The sequence below is a fragment of the Nanorana parkeri genome, unplaced genomic scaffold, assembly GCF_000935625.1.
Source record: "Nanorana parkeri isolate BGI_ZX_2015 unplaced genomic scaffold, ASM93562v1 scaffold248, whole genome shotgun sequence".
Classification (NCBI taxonomy): Eukaryota; Metazoa; Chordata; class Amphibia; order Anura; family Dicroglossidae; genus Nanorana; species Nanorana parkeri.
Window position 1 is genome coordinate 1259547 of NW_017306516.1, and position 19949 is coordinate 1279495.

At 41.7% G+C, this 19949-nt stretch overlaps 1 protein-coding gene across 1 annotated transcript in view; it reads left to right on the forward strand.

Annotated features, from left to right (window-relative positions):
- Positions 1 to 19949, forward strand: part of DENND1A (DENN domain containing 1A) — a 702656-nt gene that overhangs the window by 388285 nt on the left and 294422 nt on the right. The window contains exon 10 of the mRNA XM_018556699.1: positions 10475 to 10575. Coding sequence (XP_018412201.1) covers positions 10475 to 10575 — 101 coding nt within the window. The remainder of the gene's footprint in view (positions 1 to 10474; positions 10576 to 19949) is intronic.

Below are 19949 nucleotides of genomic sequence, written 5' to 3' on the forward strand. Positions count from 1 at the left end.
CTTCACGCTTACCGCTGTTAGACCCGCCTGCATCCATGCTCCACACGCCACACCTCCTCCCCGCCTCACGCTTGCCGCTGCTAGACCCGCCCGCCTGCATCCACGCTGCACCTCTTACCAGCCTCACGCTTGCCGCTGCTAGACCCACCCGCCTGCATCCACGCTCCAAACGCCGCATTTCCTTCCCGCCTCACGCTTGCCGCTTTTAGAACCACCCGCCTGTATCCAGGCTCCACACACCACACCTCCTCCCTGCCTCACACTCACCGCCTGCCTACATCCATGATCATCACAGGGACACGGGGAGAAGAAGTAGTAAGGAGGAGCAGGCGTGGGGGGATGAGGACTACAAATCCCAGCAATAATATATTAGACAGCACAATGCCGAATACCACCAGCTATGGAGGACTACAACAGCGCCAGCTATAATGTACTATTGCTGGAGGTATTCTGCATTGCGTGGTATAATGTACTATTGCTGGGATTTGTAGTCCTTTATAGCCGGTGCCATTCTGCATTGATTGCTGTATCATTTTACACTTTCCATTTCACTATATTGCACACCACACTTTTTTTTTTTCTTCCACTGCTCCAAGCTTGCTCCTGTGATGGACTACAATCTCAATACAAACTAGTAGTCCATCACTGGAGCCATTTTTTGTTATCCCGATTAATCGGCTAACTAATCGATTTTCAAAATAATCATTAGCTGTAGCTCTAGATAAATGGTCACCCTACACCAGGGAGCCCCCACTAACCACCAGGGTGCCCCCACTGGCCACAGTGGAGCACCCACTACCCACCTGGAAGCTACCACAGAGCCATCACTGATTATTAGGAAGCCCCCACAGATCCCGCACTGACCACCTGACAGTCCGCATTGGCCACCTGAGAGACTAATTAGGGAGCCGCCTCTGCTGCACCCACACGCACCCGTGAAACTCTCTGGACCCCTGGTGAGAGCCCGCACAACCCTCCTGAGACCCTGGAGACATCAGGCAGAGAACCCAGAGCAACAGAGTATGTAGCTTCATATTAGTATATTAGTATATTTAGTTCTCTATAGCCAATGACATTCTGCAATGCTGTAAAATGTATTTCTGGGATTTATAGTCCTCTACAGCTGGTGGTATTATTCTACATTGCTGTATAATGTGTTGCTGAGATTTGTAGTCCCTCTACAGCTTAGAGTTAGTGGCAGAAGTACCAGGGTTGCAGCAGTCGTACACGTGCATCCGTACACCACCAGTGTGCTATAATTTTCCTCAACCCATTAATTTCTCTACCGCGTCACTTCCAGGTGCACATGTCATGAAGAAAGAGGGTCATGAAAACAGCTGATTCGGATGACTCGGCCCCACTGGAAGTGACACAGTCGAGAAAATGTATAGAATCGAGAAAAATTATAGAACACTGACTTTGACACTGTCTGGCCCCTCCCGCTAACCTCCCACAGCTCACAGCCCAGAAGCATGGACAGCCAGCGGCGGTCTACAGTGGGTGAGAGTGCCTAAGTACCGGACATGAGGAGAGCACCATCCCCTAGCCAGTCACCCCTTTCATGGACTTACTAGGAGTCCTCACATCTCCCGACCATTCACACTACTGTTACATGGATGGCAAAAGTGGCAGACGGGCGGGGAGAAGGCGGGGGAAGAGGCAGAGCGGGAGCGGGGCCAAGTTGCTGCACCATGGGTCTCTGGGTTGTACTTGCCCCCTGGGCTAAAAGTTGCCAGTCAGCCCCTGGCTCTTGCTATAACAGAGAACTCAAAACTGCATTAAACAAGGTAATGAATGCCTTTAGAGTTGTCTCACACACAACTTTTAGCAGGAGCCATTTATAATGTCTTGAATGTTGTGCTTTAAATACCAAACAATATGTCATCTGGCTGAATGAAAATGGATGGTGTTTTGTATTTACAAATGACAAATAATGTTGCGGGGTTGGATTCATCTTAGCATTTGTAAAGCAGAAAGATGAAAAAGGCATTTACAACTAGACAAAAATTAGCCAGGTACAGATGTACTGTATATTATCATAGTTTTTCTTCAAATACATTGGGCAGCTTCCTAGTAAACTTTCTAAAGGAATTTTGGGCTGTTAATGTGTCTTTTTGATAAGAGGAGGTCAGAAGTTAAGTACAGTGTGAAGTTGTGCATACTAGATATTATGTGGGTTAAGTGGTCCTTTATCTCTTTGTAACTTTCTACACAACTGTGTAGTGTAATGAACAGCAGGGAAACATTCAACAATACATTACTAAAGAACCAGGACATGCTGTCTGTTGTAGACAAACCAAACCTCTTCAAAGGTGTAGTCCCTGGCAGTTTTCTAGGTTGGTTCTACTAAATTCTCTTATTTGATTGTAACATTTACTTTGTCTTTATGAAAATACATGGGTAACACCTCAAATCCATTTTCTAATTGTATACTGTATAGTCAATACATACCCAGTTAGTATGACATATAATTACACACACACACACACACACACACACACACACACACACACACACACACACACACACACTGCTATACGTGTAAAGCTTAGCAATAAACTTATCTGATTTGGTCTCTTGTTGCCTGTTAAATATACAAGTGTTTTGAAATATCTGCACAAAAATATCCGTTGATCCTGACAGAAATTCAGTGAGCTAATACTCGTTTGTGTTCTCTGCCTCTGCTGCAGTTACATTGTTCCCAGCTCTCTCTGAGGAATACAGAACACCCTTCCCCATGCTATGGATAATAGGTGAGGGGAGTTGTGCAAGGACAGTAGTTACCCCCAAAATTACCCATTTGTTGTAAATTATATACCCCCAAGGTGATCTCATTTTTGCAACACTTTTTTTGGGAAATGAACAAAGATTGAGGGCTGTCATTGCTAACCTATGAACCTGCTAGTCCTCTGGCTGTCCTGCTTATCCAGAGACTTCATTACTATCTCAGCCACTGATCTAAGACACAGCTTGGAATGTGAGTTCACTTCGTTGATCTGCATGCTTGTTTGGGTCAGTAACAAACAAAGGCATAAATCCAGAGGCAGTCAATAAACTCACATTTTCAGGTGATTAGCAATAGTAGACTGCACATTTATTTCAGCACAGGATTCTTTTAAACATGTAGCTTGGTAATGGTGCACTAGGTACAGCGAGCACATAATTAATGTACAGGTCCTACACAAAAGGTGGAGTGGGTTGACAGGCTTACTCATACAGTGGGTGGATAAAGATGAGGGGGTTAATGTACAGGTCCCATATTGAGATAGAATGGAGATGTAGAAGAGGGGAGTGACCACCTTTCTCTTTTCCCTCCATTGTAAGAGGAAGGGGGAGGGTCCCTAAATGTATACACAAGGGGTGTTTACATTTGTGATGGCTGTGTTTGGCCATCACAGCAATACTAAGGCACAAAGTCCTTTGGATTGACTTTGTGCATTTTACCTGTGATCTGCATTGTCTAATGGCAGCACAATCACATACATTGCGCACATCTGGCATCTGCACGCGCTCTGCAGCAAAGACGTTTGTAATAGTCCGCTCAGAGGTGCAGCACTCCTAGTCATCCATTTACCTACAACAGCGTGTCAGAAGGGGATTAATAAGATTTGCACCTCTTCCTAAGGCATCAGGCCTGAACAACATACCTTGACACCCACATCTGCAGGGAAAAAAACAAAACAAACACCATGCTTTTATACCATATATGATGTTATGCAGCCTGCTAACAAGGTGATCACGTTTCGACTTATATACTTCAAACAATGGCAAATAGTGTGCATTTAGAATGCCCTTTCTCCACATACTCTATACAGGTGAAATTAAGAAAAAAAAAGTTTAAATGCATTTTTAAATTCCCTTTGTAATTTCATTAGAAGTGTATATGTCACATTTACAGCTTTTTATAGTTACCCTGTGACATATATTACAGTTACGGTAATACACCTGTTTTTTTTTAGTGACATATAGGTAGAACAAATTGTCCAGTTAGGAAGAGCAGGAGTGTTTTTCTCCTGTTGTGCTAAAGACGTGTGAGTGAACGGCTATGCATCGGAGATGCTGGTGGTCTGCCAGTGATGGAGGATGTGGAGCAGACTCTTCGTGTTTCATCACAGAGAACAAGCTGCATTATTTTATCTCAAACTGTGCTCAGCAGAAGGCAATAACTTGTAACTGGAAGCCTCCCAAGCCTACACAGATGTAGCTTCTTCTATTGTGAATGGGTAAACACACACACATAAACTGTTTGCTTAATTTGACATCTCACTGATTTAACACAGATCCGAGGAAACCAGGCAAGATATACACCCTATTCGATTGTGATGTCACTGTAATCCAAATTCTGAATGAAAAGGGCTAAACAGAAATGTAGTCTTAAGAAAAGTATATACAGTACCGTATACAAATCTTGAGCACTCCAGAGTGTTCACAAAAATATATGTCTTAGATTTATTGTCATCTGAGTTAGTGCAAGTAGAAAAGAGTATTTTTTTTTCACGTTCAGAACATTACTTTTGGGAATGGTAAAACAAAACAATGGGGTATTTTTACAATATCAAAGCCTTTTGCTATGTTAAAATAAATGAAAGCTGAACTTCAGGCAGTTATGTAATCAGTCATACATCTTTAAATGTATATTATGTGCGGGAAACAACACAAGCAGATAGTCAGTTGTGCTGCAGTGTAAGGAGCATCCAGATGGAAGGAGAGAACAGAGTGAGTCTCTTCATTATCCAGTCTCAGGTCGTGGGGAGGGACAAAGGCCTGTAGGTGTTAACTGGAGCAGAGACAAATTGGGTTACTGGCCCTGGCAGGCAAGACTCTGCTATGTGGCAGAGCTGGTCCTACCTTCCAGCCACTATGTCTCTACAAGGCACAGTAGGGATGTAGCAGTCAACAGATGGAACCAGAACATGCAGTAGAGGAACAGGCATCTGACATTCCTAGCATAAATATATGTATACATTTCTTTCTGCACTTTTTCTTTTACGTTTTTGTGAATATTATTTATTATCTCTACATGCATGATTGGTTTTAGTTATAATTCAGGTTTTGTTTTTATGTATTGTACCAAAGCTAATTTCAGCTGTTGGTGGACGTACAATCATGGCCAAAAATATTGGCACCCCTGCATTTCTGTCAGACAATGCACCACTTCACAGAAAATTGTTGCAGTTACAAATGTTTAGGCATTCTCGTGTTTATTTCTTGTGTTTGCATTTGTATGGCACAAAAAAGTTGAGAACAAAAAAAGCAAAATCTGACACATTCCAAGCAAAACTCAAAAAATGGACTGGACAGAATTATTGGCATCCTCAATTAATATTTGGTAGCACAGCCCTTGAAAAAAATAACTGAAATCAATCGCTTACTGAAACAATCAATGAGTTTCTTACACCTCTCTACAGGAATTTTGGACCACTCTTCTTTCGCCAACTGCTCCAGGTCTCTCAGATTGTAAGGGTTCCTTTCCCAACTGCTGTCTTGAGGTCTCTCCACAGGTGCTCAATGGGGTTTAGATCTGGACTCATTGCTGGCCAGTCCTGTACTCTCCAGCACTCTGTCTGAAACCATTTCTGGGTGCTTTTTGACATGTGCTTTTGGGTCATTGTCCTGCATTAAGACCCATGACCTCTTACGGAGACCCAGCTTTCTGACACTGGACTCTACATTGCACCCCAAAATTATTTGGTAGTCTTCAGATTTCATAATGCCATGTACACACTCAAGACATCCAGTACCTGATGCAGCAAAGCAACCCCAACACATCAATAACCTCCACCATGTTTGACTGTAGGGGCTGATTTTTTTTCTTTAACCCTTTCGCTGCCAAGGACGTACGGCATACGGACCTACAAAAGTGCTTCCAGCTGGCCAGCTCAGTATGCCGTACGGACCTGGCATTTACAGTTCTACTATAAGCTGATGGTAGCTTATAGTAGAACTGTTCAGCAGACTGTCCCCTTTAAATGAATAGCTGTCATCAGCGATGCAACGCAGCAGTTGAACATCAAATCAATAGAAAAAAATTGCAGAAAATTCAAAAATGGCTTGGCCAGCTGATTTGAAAAATGTTCCGGAGGGCTTGGCAGCGAAAGGGTTAAAGGCCTAATTTCTTTTTCTGAAAACAGTGGAATGATGGGCTTTACCAAATAGCTGTAATTTTGTTTTGTCAAAGAGCTGTTAATTTTGTGTCATACCAATATAAACAAAATAAATAAACATGAGAATGCCTAAATATTTGTAATTGCAACAATTTTCAGTGCTAAGTGGTGCATTATCTGACAAAAATGCAGGAGTGCCAATATTTTTGGCCATGACTGTAAGTGAACTGAGTCACCCACTGGCTTATTTTATAATTTGAGACTCCAGTGGTCTCCTCACCATAGTTCCTGAATCTTCGTCTGCCTACCTCGGTGTATCACCAAGGTAGGCAGACGCTAAGGCATTTGACACGGTAACACATACTTGTTTACTACAGAAGCTGAGGTCTATGGGCATAGATGAAATGGTGTGTACATGGATAGAAAACTGGCTACAGGAACGGGTACAAAGAGTATCGATAAATGGCACCTTCTCGGATTGGGCTAGGGTCATGAGCGGCGTGCCGCAGGGATCTGTACTGGGCCCCATGCTATTTAACCTTTTCATTAACGATATTGGGGAGGGGGTAAACAGCCATGTTTCAGTGTTTGCTGATGATACAAAAATCGGGAGGGTAATAGAAACTGAATCAGACGCTATAACATTACAGGGGGATCTAGAAAAAATAGGGGAGTGGGCAACTACATGGCAGATGAGGTTTGATGTAGATAAATGTAAAGTAATGCACTTTGGGGTTAAAAATAATAAAGCGAATTACACACTAATGGGAGCTCCGCTATGGGAGCCCGAAAGGGAAACAGATTTTGGGGTCATTGTAGACCACAGACTGAATAATAGCTCGCAGTGTCAGGCTGCGGTAAGCAAAGTAAGTAGGGTCCTGTCCTGTATTAAGAGGGGAATGTTCAGCAGGGACAAGTCTATAATTCTGCCACTTTATAGATCGCTGGTTCGGCCTCATCTGGAGTATGCGGTCCAGTTTTGGTCGCCAGTGAACAAAAAGGACGCCCTTGAACTGGAAAGAGTCAAGAGGAGGGCGACCAAACTCGTAAAGGTATAGAGGACCTGAGCTATGATGACAGGCTACTGAATTTAAATATGTTCTCATTGGAAGTAAGGAGATTAAGGGGGACATGATTTTCATGTACAAAATGTTTACCAGGGATAGTAACATTAGCAGTAAACTCTTTACAATTAACTCCATGACAAGGACGAGAGGCCACCACCTAAAATTGGTGGAGAAAAAAATTCAGCACAAGGTGCGAAGGGGGTTCTTCTCAGTTAGATCAGTCAGAGTCTGGAACTTGCTGCCACATGCTTTGATTTCGGCTGAGAGTGTGGAATCATTCAAGAGGCGATTGGGCGATTTCCTCAGAGACCGTAATATGCAGGGGTGCAAGTACTCCTAAGAATGAGAACACACCAATACCTATACATACTACACATCAGTAGGACCATACACACAGTGGGGTCACAAGGGGGGTGCGGCCCGCACCCGGGTGACACCATTGGAGGGGTGAGTCATTTTGGTGTCATCCCCCTCTGAAAAGTCGGGCGCTCGGTCATGGACCAAACGCCCGACAGTATCAGGAGAGAGGAGGGGACCCGGCGGCATACCTTATCCCACCGGGTGACTGTCCCCTCCATCACAAAAATGGCCGCCGGCAGATACCAGAATACTGCCGCGCATGCATGATGACGTCATCGCACACGCGCGTGGTGACGTCACGCGCAGTGAAGTCTCGGTGGGGTGACACTCGGTTACCGCTCCGGGTGTCACCCAGCCTCGGGACGCCCCTGCATACACATACACACACACACAATGGGTTGAACTTGATGGACATGTGTCTTTATTCAACCTCAAATACTATGTAACTTCATCTGCTTGCATTGTACAGAATAGTCAAAATATGATAATTGGACTGTCATGTAACTGCTGGCAGGTATGCAGCACTTCTGATTTTAAATACAGGGATCTCACTATCAGTGACCCTGGTAGATGATTGATATCTGGCCCCTACTTTAAAGAAACACTGTCATCTTGCCTATTCAAGACAAAGTTAGTTCCAGCTCTCTGATCACTTTATACTCACTTTTGCAGTGCTCCACTACTGCTACTTTGCCCACAACAAATTCCTGGTACTTCTGCATATGGGGGCGCATGTGACCTCCTTCCATGATGCAGTGCTCAGGCCTAGTGGGCAATTGCTAAGACTGAGCTCTGTCACATGACAGACAGGGTGTTATTCTCCCTCTGTGCTCCAGCGCCGGGTAATATGGTGGTGGCATGAACAGGTAAAGAAACAGTGGGGGAGCACTGATGAGGTGAGTAGAGCATAGTCAGGGTTCAGGTTTACAAGGACATTGTCACTTTGCCCTTAATGGGCAAGCTGACAGTGTGTCTTTGAAATTAAATAGTTTTTATGCAGAGTGACTCTTTTGCCAGTTTTTTTTTTTTTTTTATTACTATCAAGGCAAAGCTCTTTTACTTTTCTTGGATCAATAAAAATAAATATTCTATAGGCAGTCTATAGTCACTTATACTCCAGTATTGCAAGCTTTTTTCCCCCTAAGGTCTTGTGTACAAAGGTACCCAAAGGGAATGTTCAGTGTACTTTTTTGCTGTGCTTCAAGTTTTCTTGATTCTCATTTTCAGCATATCTACTGCAGGACAAGTAAAGGCTATACTAAGGTTTTATCTTTTGGTGCTTGTAGATAGATATGAAGAGTGTCATTAAGTAATACTTATAATTTATAAGTGTCACATAACTTTAAAAAAAGACCTTTACTAAGCAAAATTGGAATGACAACTGTGCATATAACATAAGCAAATGCAACTTGCTATTTATGGCACCCTGTGTCCCTAACAGATTTGCACTTGTCATAGAATGAGTACTATTCTTAACATGCCATGAATATCTGGTGGTGGGTATAGACACAGCACTTGCCACTGACTCCAGGTTATCATTACTATTACCATATTGTTACCATTTTACTGGATGGCTGGAGTACATTGAAATACAGCTCACCCATAGACATAATGGGGGCCACTGTGTGCACCAAGAAGAGGTGCCTGCGGGGACTGAAAAGGCTATTTGACTCTGGGAAGGGCTGTGCCACACAGTGAAGCTCAAGATGAAGGTTGGAAGGTAAGTATGTAAAATAAACTTTAAAAAAAACTTGTAAAATTTAAAAGTGAACTTGTCCTTTGTTGCAGGGTAGGCGGGGGAGCCAGTATGAATAATATATGTTGGGCTGGTGGCCTTGAGTGGAGGTACTCCCCTCCCAGGCCTTAATCATTGCAGGACCACTGTGACAGTTACTTCGTGTTATACATCTTCCATTCCAAAGCATCATATATATTATTTTTTTAGATCTTATATGATCAAATGCAGAGAGCTGCTCAACTTATGCAAGGTGTTGTGTTCATTTTCAAAAGGAAACTAAATGATTACTTGTGATGATAACATGGTATTTTATTTAGGTGAGCCCATATAGTTTTCATAAAGCAGCCATTATCCTGTTCACCTTATTAAGTAGTTCATAGTTTACCATCTCTTTTTTTTTTAAGTTAATATTGTATATGTAAAAAGGTGTGTTAAAATATACCACGTTCTTCAAGACAACACTCGTGTTTCACCATGGCTACCAATCACTACCACACACTTTGTGTGGTACACTTCCTTTAGCCCACAAGAAACTGCTTCTAACATGAAAGATCAAGGTTGTTGTTTTTGTCTCCCAGGTCAAATGTTCTCAGGCCTCTACTCGGGTCTGGTTCCAACAACAAATTTAGTCTGGACAGGTCAGCTAATGTGCATTTTAGCACCCTTTCCAGGTTCGGAATCTGAAACAAAATCAGAAGTAGATTGTATGTGTTTAGGAATCTAAACACATCTTCCTATAGAGACTAAAATTAGGGTTTCTTTAGTCCAGAGTTGTTGTTTAACATAGTTTTGCATTTAGAAAAAAAGCTACAATTTATTTTGTGAAAAAAAAATCTGGTTTTACAGTGTTAAAATGCCTGAAATGCAGGGATTTCAGTATTTGCTCTTGTCCTTCTTGGTATGTCATAACTGAGCCTGGCTGATCTAGAAAAACAAAAAACATTGTTAAAGCTGATATAAAAGGTCCCTGTGTTTTGTTCTGTGTGCTGTGTAAGAATGATATAAATTAAGATGGCATAGACACAACATTTTCCTGGGTGTCAGGTACTGGGACACAAATCGAATGATGTCATAGTCAAAGGAAGTTGATAACAATGTAACCTTTTTTTTTCTTTTTTTTTTTTTTAACGGCTTCAGCACCTCTTTGTTTTATCTTGCTTTTGTAAGTGCAGTAGATTTCTTTATCTGTTTGTTTTTATTTGCAGTTGACTGCCTGCATCCATGGATCATCTTCAATGTTGTTCCCTATGTACTGGCAACATGTTTACATCCCAGTTCTTCCTCCTCATCTGCTGGACTATTGCTGGTAGGTCTGATGATTGCCTCACCCAATGTAATTTACTCTATGTACAGAGTGCCGTTGAGGTAGATTGCTGTGTTTAAATGTATGTCTAGGCAAAAGCAAAAACACATTCAGTACATTTCTGTAATACATGCACATTTCCCCATGTTTTATCCCTTTTAAATTGAAGCAAGTACAGAGAAATGCCTCTTCATATGCCACAAAACCAGGAAAGCTTGATACATCCTGTTTGAACTGATTACACAGTGCCTCTGCCACGTGGAAATCCAAAGCAGAGTTGTCAGCCCTGCCTGAATCTCCCTTCTGCACTACAGAATAGTTAGCACACAAAAACATAATTAACCACCTCAGGACTGTCGTACATGTATGAACATTCCATTCCTGAAGTGGTTATACCAAGATCATTTTACAGTTGGCGATGGCTGTCACATACAAGGGTTTGTGTGGCTATAGAGGAGCCTGATCGCTTGTATGCACCTGGGGAGTGTGTGGCCACCCCACTGCAGCTGCCAGCTTTATTTGTTCCGTTGTTCTCTGTGCGGGCCCTGGAGCAGCATGGCAGGTCTCTGCGCCTGGATCGGAGGGAGATCAGGACACACCCCGATCAATTAAACCGAAAGTGATGTGCATTGCTTCACTTCCGGTTTCAGCTCATAAAAAAAAAAGTCCCCACATACACATGCACATACAAACGCAAAGCAGCTTCGTGTGTATCTAAGTGTGAAAGCGACAATTGCACCACTCATGTTACCTATCAATGCAAATGTTGAAGTGAGAGCAATAATTCTAGGGTCATCACTCCACTGTTACCTCTAAATTAATGAGCAGCAAAGCTTTTAAAGCATTGCCAATGGGCATTTTTGGGTAATGTAGTTTATTGCCATTTTACGTGTGCACACAGTTTTAAGGCTTGACATGTTTGATATCTACCCAACACAACCCCATCTTTTATATTTTAGCAAATGATTGGGTAATATATACTGTTTCTGTGCACACAAATACATTTTTGTGTGTTTTATCCTAAAAATATTGGTTTGATGAATGCAAATATCATGCAACTAGCAATTTTGTTTTTATTTATGTAGCATAGGGCCTCTCCTTTAAAAAAATATATATATATATATGTATATATACATGTGTTTTTTTAGCGGTTTTCTAGCCAAAAACTCAGATTGTATCATGCGTCTCCAGAAATTAAGAAATACTCCAGGCAGTAAGTGGTTAGATTGTTTCTACATTTAGGTCCCAAGTAAAGGTTTTTGTTGCATATATTTGCAAAAACAAGCCTCGCTCTAACATAACTTATACCACCTTAAGACCATGTGATATTTTAAAGGGACATTTAAAAAAGAAATATACATATAGTGTGTGTGTGTGTGCGTGCGTGTATTACCCAGCATATGTTCCATTCCATCAATGTTTGGCATACACATATTACACAGTCTACTAAGTGCACAACAGAAATCTTAACCAGTACAGGACCCGAGAGTCGCCATGATTAAAAAACAAACTCATGTTGCATTAGTGGATGTGCCTTCCCTTATTTTGCATTTATGTACTGTATATACATTCCACATTGTAGAGTGTATACTCCAATGCAGTTCCAACAAGAATTCAATGCAACTTTATCTTGTTAAACACTCAATTCCAGTAAGAATGATTATACAATAAAGAATCAGGTTAGAAAATTCACTAGAGGTTCTCTTTAAAGTTCTCCCATGAAATGGACATCAGGCTCACATTCTGAAGATGCTTTTTATTGACTAACGGCACTTGCATTTATGTGGTTTTCTTATGATTTGTAGTTCACAAACACGATTATATGGTTTTTTGATTCACCTACTAGCGCTGTTAATTTGGTTTAAACATCCTCAGACCCAGCGGTCTTTAATACAGCAGCTTGTATTTTACATCACAATATTTATTTATTTATATTGATGTGTTGACGCGATACACAGAAAATTCATCACTTTGACTTTGCAGTATTTAATATAAGTAATGTGTTAAGGAAACACTATTTTGGTTTAAATCACTGCCACCTGTGTGATATACAGCTAATTGAACTCCTAGCGCTGCTTATCTTGTTATATCATTCTGAAGATGCTGCAATGGGGCAAAAGTGCTGCCACTCCAACATGGGGTGTTCATCTTCAGAATTCTGGCTCATAGTCCTACTGTTGACCCAGAGGTGCCTGGGTAATTTAAAAGGTCCTTTAAGAATAAACAGATTTGATTTGTTTTTTTTGGGGGGTTTTTCTGGACATCACATAACATCAAAATCTTAGCTGGAATAATCTCTCTTTTTTTGTGTAATGCTCTGTAGACATGTGAAGACAGAAATGATCTTTTGTCTTATGTTATAAACAATCAGATTGCTTATGCCTGTTAGTTTTCTTTTTAAATATAGACAAATAAGTGTTTGTGGGCTTGTTTTGGTGTATAAAATACCCTCCTAGCGGATGTATGTGGTAAAAGTCTGTATGCGCTGACTAAGCATAGCAAAATTGTGCAGTGATTGGAATGGAGATGCTTTTAATTGTGTGTGCTTTTAATAAGTCTAATTGCTGTAGCAAAGAATCAACACAACAGAAAAAAGACACGTAAGTCAAACATACGCTGCAGGATTCCTTGAGCCTGTAGATCCTTATCCTCCAGTGAGAGAGTCCGCACTGCGCTCAGTCCTATGTGAGCTCATGCCTCATCACATTTTATAATTAAGTTACTAAGGAAGCTGCTCTGTGGGAGACATGGAAAACAGTAGATGGTTCTCCCACTGCTCTGTTTGTGCTTTTAACTTTTACACTAATGATGCTGCATGAGAAAAGTGTTTGCTGGAAATCTGGATGCTCTCCCCCCACCCCGTGTAATTTTTTTTTTTTTTATTAACTCCTTTGTGATTTTTGCTTTCTTCTGTTTTTCCCTATCAAAACAGAACATACGATTGGTATCAAATATTTTTCTGCAGCTATAGTTTGTGTTAACTATAACTATCTATGAAGATGCAGACAGCTCAGGAAGTACTTTTAAAATAATAATATACTGTATGTGTGTGTGTATAGATGTGTGTGTATGTGTGTGTGTGTGTATTTGAGAACGGTTCGGAGGTCTATATAGTTTTCAGTTACTTTGGTTGAATTGTTTGCTGCAAAGGGCTTTTACTTTGTGCCCTCTTGGCCAAAACTTTTTTTTACTTGTTTCTACTTACTTTAATATACCAGAAATAAGAAATGTGTTTTATGAAGGCAGTAGTTGCTTACTGGGAGTGCTATATGGTGATATTAAACTTTTCTATTATTGTTCCTTCTCTTGAACTAATGAACTAGCAGTTTGCTGTTCAATTAAAGTTCAATTAAAGGTGAATTAAAACCTGTATCATTAATTTAGACATAGTTCTATATGCATATATGCATATTTGGACATATGGAACTACTGTTAGGTCTTTGTCCTCAATTACATATGTGTATAATGATTCCCTCATCCTGAGTTGTCAAGGTTGCATGTATTAGCATGTGTGCTTATACCAATGGCACATTATACCTGTGCTAATTGACAACACAAACTTATACTGAACAATTTTCTTATGCTGTAAATTAAATCTGTATTTAAAATATATTTATAACTTATATTATGCCTCATGAAAGATGGTAGAACCAAAGTTTGTATGTCTGAATTGATATACGTACCGCCTCAATAATAGACATAGACAGTTTTGCTTTTATTAACACCTAGAAAAATATTTACATTGCAACTGTTTAACTGCCACAATACCTGTAATTGTTGGTGTTCCTGTCTGAGCCAGTCTTGTAATCTAGTCACCCCTGCCAGACATCATAGCCAAGTGCCTAACTTCCAATGCAACCACAGCATTGCCTGATCAAGAACACACCCCCCTCAAAACAAAACAAAAAAATGATACCATTGTACTCTAAATTATGTGTAACAATGTAGCTTGAAATGTGTTTTCTGAAATTTTCATAAAAATAATAATAATTAAAAAAACCTAGCCTCCTGATTGGAGAAAAAGTTGGGCCCTATTAGCCATTTTCCCTCCCCGGTGTCATGTGACTCATTAGTGTTACAAGGTCTCAGGTGTGAATGGGGAGTAGGTGTGTTAAGTTTTGTGTTATCGCTCTCACTCTCTCATACTGGTCACTGGAAGTTCAACATGGCACCTCATGGCAAAGAACTCTGAGGTTCTGAAAAAAAGAATTGTTGCTCTACATAAAGATGGCATAGGTTGTAAGAAGATTGCCAAGACCCTGAAACTGAGCTGCAGCACGGTGGCCAAGACCATACAGCAGTTTCACAGGACAGGTTCCACTCAGAACAGGCCTCTCCATGGTCGACCAAAGAAGTTGAGTGCTCAGCGTCATATCCAGAGGTTGTCTTTGGGAAATAGATGTATGAGTGCTGCCAGCATTGCGGCAGAGGTTGAAGGGGTGGGGGGTCAGCCTGTCAGTGCTCAGACCATACGCCGCACACTGCATCAAATTGGTCTGCATGGCTGTTGTCCCAGAAGGAAGCCTCTTCTAAAGATGATGCACAAGAAAGGCCACAAACAGTTTGTTGCAGACAAGCAGACTAAGGACATGGATTACTGGAACCATGTCCTGGGGTCTGATGAGACCAAGATAAACTTATTTGGTTCAGATGGTGTCAAGTGTGTGTGGCTGCAACCAGATGAAGAGTACCAAGAGAAGTGTGTCTTTCCTACAGTCAAGCATGGTGGTGGGAGTGTCATGGTCTGGGGCTCCATGGGTGCTGCCGCCACTGGGGAGCTACAGTTCATTGAGGGAACCATGAATGCCAACATGTACTGTGACATACTAAAACAGAGCATGATCCCCTCCCTTCGGAGACTGGGCCGTAGGGCAGTATTCCAACATGATAACGACCCCAAACACACCTCCAAGACGACCACTGCCTTGCTAAAGAAGCTGAGGGTAAAGGTGATGGACTGGCCAAGCATGTCTCCAGACCTAAACTCTATTGAGCATCTGTGGGGCATCCTCAAATGGAAGGTGAAGGAGCGCAAGGTCTCTAACATCCACCAGCTCCATCATGGAGGAGTGGAAGAGGACCCCAGTGGCAACCTGTGAAGCTCTGGTGAACTCCTGGGCTGAGAAGTGGAGCTGTCTCGAGAAGCAGCCATCACGCTTGGTAGTTGGCCACGCCCCCCATGTTCTTTATTCTAATTGACAATTTCCTAGAGGTGCAGCCTATATATTGTAGCCCACAGTGGCATTCTAAAGCGTAAACTACTCCCTCACTATCACATGAGATGAACTCTTTTATCTTGACCTGCGTGTATTATCTTTGTTAATCATGAAATGTTTTCTCCTCCTCCTACATTATTGGGTGCATGTGTGTACGTGTGACAACAGCCACATGCATAAAAACCTACTGAATCTAAGAATGTGACCAATTTCTTCCCAATAGGTGGATCAATTATACTTTTGGCTATCATGTCTTTTATAGATTTGGTCTTCCTATAAACAAATTAAGGTTTCGAGGGAAGTATCCCTTGTAGCTGTGCACCCATTCTCAGAATACCCCAATGTTTCATAACAATCTTTTCAACATCACTAAACCGAATGTTATAGTCTGATCAAAAAAGGCTAGCTGTCGATCTTTACATTCTGCCCCCTTGAGTTTTTTTTACTGGCAGTAAAGTATACCTTTTTCAGGTGCTTTAGGACTTTGTAAATGAAAGCCCTTTTCTGTCAGACATGTTGTAACTATTTCAGAAATTATGTATTTTAGTACATGTATCCTTTAAATACAGCTTTTACTTTGCAAGTTAAAAATGTTTAAATGGGTTTGACAACTGATAAATTAATTGGATGCATCCAGTAGTACATACATTTTATGAAATACCACAATGTTAGCAAAAGTTGTAGTCTAAGCAGTAGGTAGACATTTAGACAGTATGGCACTGACAGATGGGTCAGAGCTGCAAGCAACCGAGATGATTAAAGCCCAACTGAAGTTTTAGTTGAAATCATCTAAATACATTCCAAGTGCATCATACAAAGGGTGTTCAAAGTCTTAACAGTTCATTTTCTTTAGAAAGCATGCACAAACTGATCCAAGCATGTTGGATTGGGGGCGCATGCGCGCGACGGTGCAAGATGGCTGCTTCTTGATACCGCTCCGCACTTCTTGAGCCGAGAGACACCCGCATTCAGCCATAACCCTGCTTACCGGGTTGGATCCCTAGGTTGCTTGTGAACCTACTCACCCCCGGCGTCCGAATGAGATCCTCACAATCGAAATACAAGCGCGGCAACCAGCCCTCCGAGACTCCTCGATATATTGGATGACTTTACAAAATGCATTCATACGCTGCTGTATTGTTCAATTTTCCATTGTATAAACCTGCTGGACCTTACTTCTACTGTATGATCTGTAATTATGTTCTGTTGCAATAAAATAATTGTACAACAAGCATGTTGGATTGCCACAGATAGATCACTGTTTTTACACAGAGAGCTCTACACCATGCTGGCAGGGGACAGGAATTTCTACTATGACTGTGGCTGCTTTCTAAAGAAAAGAAGTTTTATGACTTTTATTTAGGGCTGGTAATGATTCAAATTTTCCTGTTTGATTAATCAAATTTCTTTAAAATCGATTAATCAACTAATTTCGATTAATTATAACGCACATACAGATCCAACTGCTTTTAGCTGATCTGCTTGCATTGCAACTCTGCATTAGTCAGTGGTAAATGTGGTATAGACTGGATTAGACTGGTTAGACTACTCAGAGCCGTGGTGAGATCCCACACTGCCCTGGTTAAACCCGGGCTCTGTAGGGTCTCACCAGCACCAGGGCTCCGTAGGGTCTCACCAGGGCTCTATGGGGTCCCACCATGGCTATGTGCGATTTCACCAGCCTGGTGAGACCCCTCAAGGCCCTGGTGAGATGCCAAAGAGCCCTGGTGAGACCTCACAGAGCCCTGGTTAAACCAGCTCCGTCATGGAAGTTAAACCAGGGCTCTGTGGGGTTTCACCAGAGCTTTGAGGGGGCCTCACCAGGGTAGCAGGGCTCTGTGGGGTCTAACCACTGCTTTGTGTAATGGAAATGAAGAGTGGAAGTCATGTTTGAAGTATAGTTTAGGTGGCAACCATGGCTCCCCTATAGATACAGTCAATGTGTGAGTAGAGGAAGTATGTTATTCATAGGAATACCAGGAATGGAAAACTAATTAACAAAAGATAATGTCGGCAGCTCATCTAAGGGTTGGTATTGGTACTGCATTGTGATGCATTTTTGTTGTATATGTAATGACATCATATCCCTGTGTACGATCACAAAAACCTGCACAACAGAATCCCAGACCTTTGGCTCTTCTCACGTTTACTTCAGAATGGTCATCATCCCCTATAAGGGACCTCACACAATTTCAGTAGTTGCACATATATAGTTTGTTTGCTTGTGGGTGCAGCTCCTTTTGCATTTTTAATTAACTTAAATTGCTGATCTTACCTATCCTGAGGTCACCAGTACTCTGCCTGCTTTGACCTTGGCAGTGTTTTCTGGCTAAGGTAACGAAGGGAAGGGGGAGGAGTCAGGTGACGTCACGGACATCGACGTCATCTGACTCCTCCCTCCTGCCCTTCGTTACCCATCACGGACAACTACATCACCCGACTCCTCCCCCCTTCCCTTCGTTAGCCGACAGAGCCACTCGGGGAGGGGGGGAGGAGTCCGGTGACGTCGATGTCCGTGACGTCACCGGATCTCCGACGGAAGACCCGGAAGCCGGCGGAGAGGTGAATACGGATCAAAAGAATTTTGATCGATCAAATAAATTAACGATTAATCGACGGATTAATCGTTAATTTCCGCACCCCTACTTTTATTTGATGCTCCTGGAATGTGTATAGCTTATTTAAACTGAAAGTTTGATTGCGCTTTAAATGTATGCTCTTGGGAATTGAGCAGATTTAAATAAAGTGTGCCAGTGAACATCACAGGCACTCTAAGGCCCCATTTACATGGGACTTTAGGCTGTGGCTGGGGATTCCTGCATCAAGAAGCTACAGATTGTGTCCGGAATCCCAGGCTTGTCCATACAGATGTGACCACTGTCTCTCAGGACAGACTGCCAGCGGCCGCATCTGTCGACAGCATACCACATGCAAATGTATGATTACCTGGGGCAGATGTTTGTCCTGAACACAATTAGTCTGTGTCCAGAGACAATCATCCATCCCAAACTTCAGGTAATCATACCATGCACAGTGCCAGAGCCAGGGTATCTCATTACAGTCACCAATGCTGGCTTTCTCTCAGTAAGCAGGTAATGAATTCCTCTGTTTCATTTACATTTCATTTAGGGCTAATTCACAGGGTCAACAACCCGGAAGAAGTGGAGATCTACTTGAAGAGTAGAAGAGAGTGGAGGAGATCAAAGAACACCCAGATGCATTGTGCATTTTTTTTAACGATAATCCAGCAAGGCCCCATTAATTAATGCAGGTTTTTAAGAGTTTATGGGTCAGGAGTAACTAATGCAGAGTTTCAGGGTCAGTGGTAACTAACATAGAGTGCTGGAGTCAGGTATAATTAATGTTGAGTTCAGATGTCAGCAGAGTGCAGGGGTTAGGAGAAGGTAATGTGATGGTGTGAACAGGCCCTAACCTGTCATTGGCGAAATAAAGAGGCATATTGTTTGATTAATGGTCAGGTGAAATATTGTCAATAAAATGTATTGTAGATGTTGGAGTGCGACTTTGGAATTCTTTATTGAATGTTGAAGTCACCATGAACAAGCCACTCTTGGCCCCTATAGTGTATAGGCAGTATTTTGTGGGACCTAGAGCAGAATATTATAGTTTTCCTGGATTAGATCAGAACGGCAATGTTCATGCTAAGCCAAGGGGACTCAGGTCATTTTGATTTGATCCACTCTGAGAGGTGTCACACTGGGGTTGGACACAACCTACTCATCACCTTTTTTGGCTATGGTTAAACTTTTTATTGAATATTTTGTTTAAAACAATACAACACACAATGTGTGTGTCAAAAACAATACAAACATTGGATCAGTGTATCAGAGGAAGTAGAGGGACCGGGATGTGAGGAAGATATATGGGACAAAGGTCCTGGTGAAAAGGCTCAGGGAAATTTTTTTTGGACTATAGATCTGTCGTTGCTTCTATCAACATACTAAATATTTAATAATAAATAATGGTACAACCAATGTGTATGACTACTGTAAACATTATTATAAGCAATATTCTCTCACTCTCTCTCTCTACATACATGTATGTATATACTGTATATGAAGAGTATATATGTATATGTGTGTGTATATATATATATATATGTGTGTGTGTGTATATATATATATGTATGTGTGTGTGTGT